Source organism: Fringilla coelebs (assembly GCF_963513975.1).
Source record: "Fringilla coelebs genome assembly, chromosome: 3".
In the NCBI taxonomy this organism is placed as follows: Eukaryota; Metazoa; Chordata; class Aves; order Passeriformes; family Fringillidae; genus Fringilla; species Fringilla coelebs.
This window is the reverse complement of record NC_140030.1, coordinates 2511563-2522691: the sequence shown is the minus strand read 5'-3', so window position 1 is coordinate 2522691 and position 11129 is coordinate 2511563. Positions and strand designations below refer to the sequence as shown.

Sequence of the window (11129 nt, the reverse complement as noted above, 5' to 3'; positions counted from 1 at the left end):
TCCTTTCCACACAAAAAAAGCCCAGCTGGGAATTCCCTGCCCTGGATCTGCAGCCACAGCCGAGGTGGATCCCTGAGCTGGGATCCTCTCTCCTCCTCAGCAATGCCCAGGGCTCCCAGCTCCACATCCTCCTTTTCCCCTCCGGGGGCAGCTCCTGCCTCAGCTACTCCCGCCCATCTCTGAACTCTTGCTCGGCACAGAGAATCCTCCCCGACATCACAAGGAAGGTGGGGCACCCTTGAACAAACTCCTCTGGTCCCTCTGGCCTCAGCTGCTGGGGTTTGTAAACAGGCTCAGCTCTGGCTGTAAGGACGGGCTCTACATTCCTGCTTGGGGCACGAATTCAGCTTTCCTGTGATAATATTTTTTTTTAAATAGATCAGGAACGGGCAATCTCAGCTTTTGTACATGACTCTAAAAAATAAATGGCTGAATATTATCTAGATAACTGCTTTTAAAACCCATCTCTTCCTACAGAAATTGTAAACGAGTAGAAAATTTAAATAGTCTTTTGTAAAAAAGCAAGGACAATACAAGTTATAAAAAAATCGCTCTTCCCTGCCTCTGTCTTCCCCCCACCCTGTGGCCAACTGAGCCTGGACAGCCCTGGGAAGAGCTGGAGATCCTCAGAGGAGCTTCCTTCTCCTGGGGCGTTTCCAGTGTCACCAAAGGTCCCTCGGCAGCGCTGGGCGTGTCCCCGGCCGGGAGGCGCACGGGGGATTCCTTCACCCATCAAGAGTTCCCTGGAGTCTCACCGGAACAGCTCCCAGCACCACCCCGACAGCGAGACTGCGGGGGGACGCCTCCCGACCCGCGGAGCCCACGGAAGGAGGGACACAGGGAGGGGGAGAGAAGGAAGGAGGAGATTGTTTTCCACAGAGAATAAGAAATTCAGCAGTCGTGTCCGACGAGGAACAGTTATCAAATAAATAATTACCTACAGAGAGGTTCAGAGCACACAACCAGCTTTTAACTCAGTGACTCGAGGCGGGTCCCACGCAGAGAAGCCGGCCCGGGAGGCTGAGGATGACTCTGAGCGTTGTCACCCGGCTGAGGCAGAGCGGCCCCGGGTGGCCTCAGGCGCTGGTGCCATCCTCCTCGATGACGCGGTTCATGCTGGTGCCGTGCGTGATGTGTGTCATTGGGTTGCTGCTGAGGTCCCTGACGCTGCTGTGTCGCGACTGCTCGTTCAGCCGGTGGCAGCTGCTGTGCCGCGAGTGGTCGGTCAGTCGCGACATGCTGCCGTGAGGTAGTCGTTCCTCCACGCCCCGGTAGCTGCAGGGAGTGTACCTAAGGGAGGGGAACATGATCAGCGATGATCAGCGAGCTGCTGGAGGAATGTCAACACAGCCCCAGGGAGGGAAGGCACTCCCGGCTCAGCTCGGGCTCCCGAGCCCCGGGCAAAGCGTTCAGCTCCTCGCACAGCGCCGCTCGCTCGGTTCGCTCCAGCGCCGGCCCGTGTTGGTAATTAGGGGAGTGAAACGCTCGGTGATTAATTACCCTGGAAACCTTAGCTCCACCCCAACTCAAAGCCACAGAGCGGGGAACCTGTGCCCTTGTTTACTTCGGCAGGGCCAGGAGTATTGACAGACACAAAACCGACTGACACACGGACAAAAGCAGCCAGGGAAGTGCTGAGCTGACCGTGGGGCAGGTCTGTTTTCCTGCACGGTGGAACACAGATCACTCCCGTGCCTGAAAACCAGCACGGGATGCAGCCCTGCTGTGGAATTAATCCACCAAGACCAGCACACACGCTGAAAATATCATGGCATTTTTTGTCTTTCCAGTCCAGACACTGACACAGAGAGAGGAGATGCCCCAGAACATCCAATTTTAGCAGAATTCTGGCCACGTGTCCGGCTGGAAAGGGTCTGGCCAATCCTCTGCACAAGGTCTGCCCAGAGAATCCCCAGTCTGGAATTGTCTGAGGACAGGCTGGACAGGGCTTGGAGCAGCCTGGGACAGTGGAAGGTGTCCCAGGGAGGTGGAACAAAATAACCTTTAAGCTCCCTTCCTAAACCATCCATAGTGCCCTGAATTTTTGGAGGAGCTATCCTGGATTGCAAGATAAGTGTCTATTCTGTTGGAGGTGAGGCAGTTATCTTCTGTTCATTGGGCAGTTCTCTTTATCTCTCCCACAGCCCCAATCCTCCCTCCAGCAGATCTCTGCTGTCCATGGCCAGTGAGTGTCCCTGCAGGGCTGATCAAACTCCATCATCCCATGGGAAGATGCTGCACCCAGGGGAGGAGCCAAGCATTCCTACCTGGATACAATCTGAGATTTGGAACACCAGGGCAGCCTTTGCCCACTGCATTCCCAGAGGAGCAGCCCCTTCCCACTGCATTCCCAGAGGAGCAGCTTTCTCCTGCCCTGCATTCCCAGAGGAGCAGCCCCTTCCCACTGCATTCCCAGAGGAAGACCAGGCCATTTGCACTGGGCCTTCAGAGGAAAACTCCCCCCTTGTGCAGGACCCTGCTCCAGCAGAACCACAGCTGGCACTGCAGGAGGGCTGAGCCCCCATGGGATGGGGCTGTGCCACCAGCCTGGGTCACTGAAAAATCCCTTGGCCAGGATTTCTTCTCCTGGGAAGCTGAGAAGCCTCAGAGAAAAATGAAAACAAGAATTATCTGATTGCTTCTCCTGTGTTTTGCTGCTTTGGAAATTGGTTTGGACATTGTTTACCAACAGGTCATTGTTTGATGTGAATCATTTTGACTTAATGACCAATCCTGGTCCAGCTGTGTCAGGACTCTGGAAGTCACGGGTTTTTCATTAATATCTTGTTAAATCTTCTGTAAATATCCTTCCTCTATTCTTTAGTATAGATATAATATAATATAATATAATATAATATAATATAATATAATATAATATAATATAATATAATATAAGCCTTCTAAGAACATGGAGTCAGATTCATCTTTCCTCCCCACAACAGGGGACCCTGCAAATACCACACACCCTGACCCCCAGGGTGTCAGGCTGGATTTTCACTCTCTCACTGTTGTTTTGTATTACTGCATTGTTGGTCTGTTTTTTGGTTTTTTTTTTAATTTTCCTAGTAAAGAACTGCTATTCCTGCTCCCATATCTTTGCCTGAAAGCCCTTTAATTTCAAAATTATAATAATTTCTGGGGAGGTGTCCTAGGGTGATGTTAGGATGCTTGTATCCCCATTTGTGTGCGCTCTTTATGCTGGATATGATGTTCTGTGCCTTCAGGACTGGCTCTGAAGAGTGAAGGTTTTGTCTTGGTTTTGTCATCAGCTGCTCCCCCCAGCTGGTGGGACACACAGACAGGGCAGTACACAGTGCTGCCTTTGCTTTTTGCTTTGCTCTTGCCTTTTGCTTCTGCTCATTAGTTAGTTTAGCTAAGCAGAATTTTTCCCTGGACTGTTTTTCCTTTCCCTGTTTTGGAACCACTCCAGCCTGCTCTGGATGGGCCCTGGGAACACCCAGAGTTTGCACCCTGTGGCTGCAGGGATGATACCAGAGTGACCACCCCACAGAGACTTTCTGAATTTGTCATGTTTTCAGAGTGCTGTCACCCAGTATTGTTCATTTTGTGTGCTGGGGGTGCTGTGCTGTTAAACAAACAGGTTCTTTCCCCTTCTCTCCAGGAACCCTTCCCAAACTGGCTGGGGTAGGGGCTGTGTGGGTTTGCTCTCTGGAGGGGCCCCTTGGGAGGATTTCTCCCAGGTCTGGTCAGACAGGGAAGAGCAAAGCCAGCAAGGAGCATCTCCTCTCCATCACCTGCAGCTCCTGGGCTACCTTTGGGGGGGCAAATTTAACCTTTTCCACTCCATTTTAATCAGCTCATCAGTGACAGGCACTGCCAGCACACCAGCTAAGAGGTTTATGTCTGTTATTCCCTAAAGATCTGGAATCCAGGAGAGGGAAATGGCTGCATCTCCAGCTCACTGGAGCTTCCCTGCAGAACTGTCTCCCCAACCTGCCCTGATGCTCCTCATTATTCATCTGCACCACCCAGGGACCCTTTGCCCTAAACCAGGAGGATTTTTCCCTTTCCCATCTCAGGGGCCGCTCCCGCCCTCCCGGCCACACCCCGCTGTCTGTCTGTCTGTCTGTCCGTACCGTCCGTCCCGCGAGCGGTGCAGGCTGCCGTGGTAGCTGCTGACTTTGCTGTGCACGCTGCCGGCCTTGCTCCTCTGCTCGTCCAGCACGGCCAGCTGCGTGGACGAGGCGTGCGTGGAGGTGCCCTGCGTGGAGGTGCCGCGGGACTTGCGGATGATGGGAGTGTTGGGGTCCCGCAGCAGCGACTGCGCGAAGTCCGGCTCCTGCAGCACTTGGCGGCTCTCGTTGACGACTCTGAGCGGAGCAATTAGCGTTAATTAGCGTTAATTAGCGCGATCGCAGCTCTGCAAACACAACAGGCAGCGGGGCTCGGCCCACAAGAGCGTCATTTACATGATAATGTCCCTGTTTGCCCGGTTTTGAAGCATCTCCCCGTGCGGTTATTTCAGCCCCTCATCTGTTTATTTTAGCTCAGTTGGATCCTTGAAGGATGGAGCAAAAGTCATCGAAGGATGGAGGAGTCACCAAAAGCTTTCTGTTTTAAAACACCTTACAGGACAATATTTATGAGGAATTTCTGCTCTTTTGGCCGTGCCCTGAATACTCCTGAAATATTTTCTAGTCTGCAAATCAGAAATATTTATTAGGAAAGTACCTACCCACGCCTACCACAAAATCACAAAAATTGCCTCTCCAACCTTAATCTAAATTAATGTCAACCTTACAGAAGCTCCAAGAAGTTCTTATTGTCACTTCACCAAGCTGCTCTTCAGCACCAATGCATAAGGAAGATTAAAAGCAGAGACAAATGCTTTCAACTGCAACCAGGTGAGAGGAGCCTGCATTTAATTCCAATTTAAAGCTCTGATTCAGTTGGCTAGATGCACATTCATAAATAAAAAGTTTCCATTCCACCTCTCAGTAAGAGGCAGAGTAGCTGAAGTGTTAATTTGACACTTAATTCTTGTTAAAACCATTTTGAAGATCAACAAATGTAGATTTGATTCTGGAAACAAATATTTAGGGAGAAAGAAGGAATTTTTTGAGCTGTTTCCTGTCTTGTCCTTCCTGGCTCTGTTCTGAATAGTGACTTTTCCATCCATCCCTGCCTTTGCCTCCATGAAAACCCAGCCCAAACTCCCTCCCAGGGCAATGAGGGAAGGGTTTATCTGTAAAAAATTCACACTCACTCCTTTTTCCTGCGCCCGTGGAAGAAGCTGGCCCACTCAAAACAGGTTTTCTTGCTTCCAACCCAGAACACCGAGGGGATCCCAACCACCAAGGCCATCAGGTACTTCATGAGGAACAAAATCAGGTCTGGACGGCTCATCTGAGTCACCTGGGGAGAGAGAAAGAGAGAAAGGGAAGGTTCTAGCACCCAGCCTGGCATCTGAGTGACCTGGGGAGAGAGAAAGAGAGAGAAGGAAGGTTCTAGAACCCAGCCTGGCTCACCACTGGCTCTGAACACACTGAAATCATCCCCCTGCCCTGAGCCAAAGCAAACATGGCCAGGGCTCCTTTGTTCCCTGGCTCCCTGGAGCATGACCAGAGCTCTGCAGGGCCAGGGCTGCCTCAGACAAAAGGCTCAGCTGCTGGGAGGTCCTGCCCTTCATTTGTATTTCTGCTCTTTTGTCCGTGCCCTGAATAATCCTGAAATATTTTCTAGTCTGCAAATCAGAGAGAGTCCTTGCTTTGATGGGATTAACCTAGACAGGAGCAGGTGCTGTGGCTGCCCTTGGGAAAAATGCCAGTGGGAGCTTCATGGATGGTCAGCAGTGATCCTTCCTTCTGGGAGGGTTTCCTGTCCCCCTCCCTCCCTCGGGAATTCAAGGCTCTGGCCAGGTACAAGTGCCTGCTTCCTATCCACCCAGCCAAACTTTCTGTCTTCAGGGAGATCAGCCCAGCCTGAAAACCCTCACAAGATCAATTTTCCAAATGTTTTCATGCTTGGAGAAGAACACAAAGATTTTCCTTCCAGGAAGGTCCGTAGGGTATCAGCAAAACAAACACCCAGGGGCTTTCTGGAATTGATGACCTGAACCTTCAAGGAGGGAGAACTTTCCAGAGCAAGCCTGGAAGGGGCCACCAAGCTGTGGAGGGAAGGAACAAACTCGTGGTGGGGAGAAATCCTCTGTGAGCATCTGGGTGAATTCCAACAATTCCAGCAACTGGGAGAACTGGGACAAAGGCTGGGAGAGCTGGGGAGGAGAAGGATCCAGGGAGGGCTCAGAGCCCCTTCCAGGGCCTAAAGGGGCTCCAGGAGAGCTGGAGAGGGACTGGGGACAAGGGATGGAGGGACAGGACACAGGGAATGGCTGCACACTGCCAGGGGGCAGGGATGGGATATGGGGAAGGAATTCCTGGCTGTGGGGCTGGGCTGGAATTCCAGAGCAGCTGAAGCTGTCCCTGCATCCCTGGCAGGGTCCAAGGCCAGGCTGGACGGGGCTTGGAGCAGCCTGGGACAGTGGGAGGATCCAGGTTGGAACTGGAAGAGTTCTGGTCCCTTCCCAGAGCCCTCTGTGATTCCATGATCCCAAACTCCCCCTGGCCACTAAACGAGCTGGCCTTGAACAAGAGGATCCTGCTTTTTGTCACAGTTTGGGAGATTTCCAACCCCCTTGAACTTTCTGAACTTTCCTACCACCTTGAGAATTTTTATTTTCTCAGGAGATGAGGGCAAGAGAGAACACAGAGGACAAACAGCAGAATTATCCTGAGCCCAACAGGAATAAACTCAGAGCCAGAGCAGGCTCAGGATTGCTGTGGCTGAAGGTTCAATTGTTGAACTGTTTAATTTTTTAATTGTTTAACTGGGGGGAGATGCCCAGGAAATCCTGCCACTGCAGCAGCAGCTTTGGGACAGAGGTGACAGTGCTGGGAAAGCCACCACAGCAAAGGAGGGGACTGAGCAGCCAAGGAAACACCCCAGGAGCTGCTGAGACAGGGACTGGAACTCTGGGAATTCACAGGGAACAACCAGGAACCTGCTCTGGCCTAGAAAAACTCAAAGGTGAGAGAAAAAGAATGGCTGAGGACTAAAATGTGGGGGAAAAAAAAATAAAATTAAAGGGTTTAATCCAAGCAATAGGAAAGAAACAGTGCAGCAGCCAGGAGGGAATTCCATCCTTGGGGAACAGGATTTGGGATGGCCTCACACAGGAACAGGGGACAGGAATGGCTGAGTGTCACCAGCCTGTGACACAGAGTGACAGAGCTGCCTCTGATCCTGTGCCTGTGCACACACAGGTACAACACCCAGAGCCAGCTCCCCCAAAATTATAAATCCAAATTCAAACCATGTCCTGTGCCAGGGGGATTGGGCATATTCCTAATGATATTATTATTATTATTATTATTATTATTATTATTATTATTACTATTACTATTACTATTACTATTACTATTACTATTACTATTACTATTATTATTATTTCCTTTGGCACTGAGTGGAATAAATGGGGAAATTCATCATTTCTTAATGACATTCATTCATTTTTTTCTATTTAATTATTTATATTCCCATTTCATGTCTGCCCACGGGGTGAAGCCTCCCCAAGTAAAACTTCTGGCCTGAAGGGAATTTAATTTTGAATTTTTTCATCAAGAACAAACCAGCAGCTCTAGTGCTAAAGCTCTCAGCTGCTCCCTGCCTTCATTCCACCAAGAAATGACAATAAATCACTCAACAGCAAAAAACTCCTGGCTCAACATCCTCCTGCTGGGTGCTGCAAACAATTCCATGCAGAAAAAATGAAAATAAACTCATCCAACAAATCTTTCAGGGGAGGGGAAGCACGTCCTGATCTTTGTTAAACATCAGTCCAGGCTTTTCTCCAAATTAAGCTTAATTTTTAAAAGGTTAAAATTGATTTTTCTCCAAATGAAGCCTCAAAGTGAGGGAGCAGCAGCAGCCATTAAACTCCTGTTAATCTGGGTGAAACAACACTGCAGACACCAGGGGTTTGTAACAATTAACAACATTTCCAATAATTAATGGCAGAAAAATGAAACTTGAAATGATTCTTTAAGGTTTAAAGGGTTAAAAACCAGGTGTTGGAGCCCAAAGGGGCTGGGACAGAGAGCAGGTTTAAAAGAATTGGGCAAAACCTCACTCGTGTTCATCACCAAAATTCAGATTTTTTCAGTGCTCAGCTCTTTAGGAAGAGTGAAAAATACAATTTGAATTCTCCACACATGAAATGATGAATTCACCTGGAATATCCAAACCCCACAAGGCACCTCGGCCAAAATATTGAAATATTTCCCAAAATATTGAAATATTGAAATATTTATGTGATCATAATATTGAGGAGGGGATGCAGGGGATAATCAATAAATGATTGACTGGAGGGAACAAAGTCACTGAGCCACTTTCCATCCTCATTAAAATTAGAAGGAAACACCTCTGGGTTAAAAAGCAGATTTTTTTTGAGCATTACCTGACTCTATTTATAATTATACCTGAATAAATTTGGTTTATTATTTATTAAATATTGATTTATTTAAGAAACCTCCCTGAAAGCTGAACCAGTGCAAGGAGGAAAAGAAATTGAAAGGAAGTTCAGGAGAATTTAAAACTTATTTTCACCTAAAGCTGTAGAAAAGGCTTTGAAAATTGAATAATAAAATTAAAATTATGAGTGTGTAATTTAAATAAAAGTGTCAATATCACATAGTAGAAAATGTAAAGTTTTATAATATATAAAACAAGATAAAAGCTTTAAAACAAAAGCTTCTTCTCCACCTTATTCTTCATAAGGTTAAATAATATTGTGTCATTAAATAAATCCACATTGTGAATCACAACTAGTTATTAAATTAATAATAAAAAGGATTTAAGGATAAATTAAGCAATTTATCCTTAAAAAATCCTTATAAAGAGAGAAATACAACTCCATTTTTAATTTATCCAAATAAAAAACTATAAAACACAGTTTGTGAGACTAAAATAGAAATAAAAATTCACAAACATCTAAGTCCAAATAAAAAAATCCTGTCTCACACATTTAATCCCAACATTAATAAAAAATAAAACCCCAAACCTGCACAATATTGAAGGCACAATTTGAGATTTAAGGATATTTTAGCCAGGCATTTTTGGGTTGCAGCATTTCATTTTAATTCTGGCATTTCTCTGGCATTCCCAGTGGCTCTGAGGCTCAATAATCCTGAACCAAAGGCTTTCAAAATTCCCCCCTCACACTGGAAAGCTCAAATCCAGACAGAGATCTCCTCTGGGCCTTAAAAATGAGATCCCATCCTTGGAGGGGCTTTTTTATTAATTTAAATTTTTATTTTAGTTTTATTTTAATTCCAGGGATGGAGCAGCCAGGAATTCTCTGGGAATTCCCTGCCAGGGAAGGATTTCCCTGCAGGTCTGGGCTCTCAGAGCTCTGAGGAGAAGCAGCAGATGCAGGATTTGGGCTGCTCAGACACATCCCAGGAGGCCTCACCCAGCAAGTTCTGTCAGACCCAGAGATCACAAATGAAATAAAGACATTTCTGCAGCCAGCCCCTTCCCTCCCATCTGCACCCAGCAGAGAAGGGAATCCAGGAATCCTCAGCAAAGGTGGAATTTGCTGGGTGCCATGGAGGACATGAGGAATCTGACTCCAGGCTCTTAGAGGGAACATGGAGGCTAATTTAGGCTAATATAATATAATATAATATAATATAATATAATATAATATAATATAATATAATATAATATAATATCCTAAACTATACTAAAGAATAGAGGAAGGATACAGACAGAAAGCAACAAAGAATGATCATCAAAAGCCTTGGGATGGTCATGGAACACCTTGGGATGATCATGAAACCCCCTGGGATGATCATGAAAATCCCTTGGGATGATCATGGAACCCTTGGGATGATCATGAAACCCCTTGGAATGATCATGAAAAGCCCCTGAGATGATCATGGAAACCCTTGGGATGATCATGGAACCCTTGGGATGATCATGAAAAGCCTTGGGATGATCATGAACCCCCTGGGATGATCATGGAACCCTTGGGATGATCATGAAACCCCCTGGGATGATCATGAACCCCTTGGGATGATCATGAAAAGCCCCTGAGATGATCATGGAAACCTTGGGATGATCATGGAACCCTTGGGATGATCATGAAAAGCCTTGGGATGATCATGAACCCCCTGGAATGATCATGAAACCCCCTGGAATGATCATGAACCCCTTGGGATGATCATGGAAACCCCTTGGGATGATCATGAAAACCCTTGGGATGATCATGAAACCCCCTGGGATGATCATGAACCCTTTGGGATGATCATGAACCCCCTGGGATGATCATGGAAACCCCTTGGGATGATCATGAACACCTTGGGATGATGATGAAACCCCTGGGATGATCATGAAACCCTTGGGATGATCATGGAACCCCCTGGGATGATCATGGAAACCCTTGGGATGATCATGGAAACCCTTGGGATGATGATGAAAAGCCCCTGGAATGATCATGAAACCTTTGGGATGATCATGGAACCCCTTGGGATGATGATGAAACCCTTGGGATGATCATGGAAGCCCTTGGGATGATCATGAACCCCTTGGGATGATCATGGAACCCCTTGGGATGATCATGAAAAGCCCCTGGGATGATCATGGAACCCTTGGGATGATCATGAAACCCTTTGGGATGATCATGGAACCCCTTGGGATGATCATGGAACCTTTGGGATGATCATGGAACCCCCCTGGAATGATCATGAAAACCCCTTGGGATGATCATGGAACCCCTTGGGATGATCATGAACACCTTGGGATGATCATGAACACCTTGGGATGATCATGGAACCCCTTGGGATGATCACAGAACCCCTTGGGATGATCATGAAACCCCTGGGATGATCATGAACACCTTGGGATGATCATGGAACCCTTGGGATGATCATGAAACCCCTTGGGATGATCATGGAACCCCTGGAATGATCATGGAACCCCTGGAATGATCATGGAACCCTTGGGATGATCATGAAACCCTTGGGATGATCATGAAACCCCTTGGGATGATCATGGAAACCCTTGGGATGATCATGGAAACCCTTGGGATGATCATGGAAACCCCTTGG

At 47.5% G+C, this 11129-nt stretch overlaps 1 protein-coding gene across 2 annotated transcripts in view; it reads right to left on the bottom strand.

The window, feature by feature from the left end:
* Positions 1 to 1076: 1076 nt before the first annotated feature.
* Positions 1077 to 11129, bottom strand: part of FZD3 (frizzled class receptor 3) — a gene marked incomplete at its 3' end in the record, with an annotated part of 48815 nt that continues 38762 nt past the window's right edge. For both annotated transcript variants that reach the window (XM_084201610.1, XM_084201609.1), the window contains 3 exons: positions 5228 to 5376; positions 4098 to 4331; positions 1077 to 1290 (listed from right to left, as the gene is read on the bottom strand). In XM_084201610.1, coding sequence (XP_084057736.1) covers positions 1077 to 1290; positions 4098 to 4331; positions 5228 to 5376 — 597 coding nt within the window. The remainder of the gene's footprint in view (positions 1291 to 4097; positions 4332 to 5227; positions 5377 to 11129) is intronic.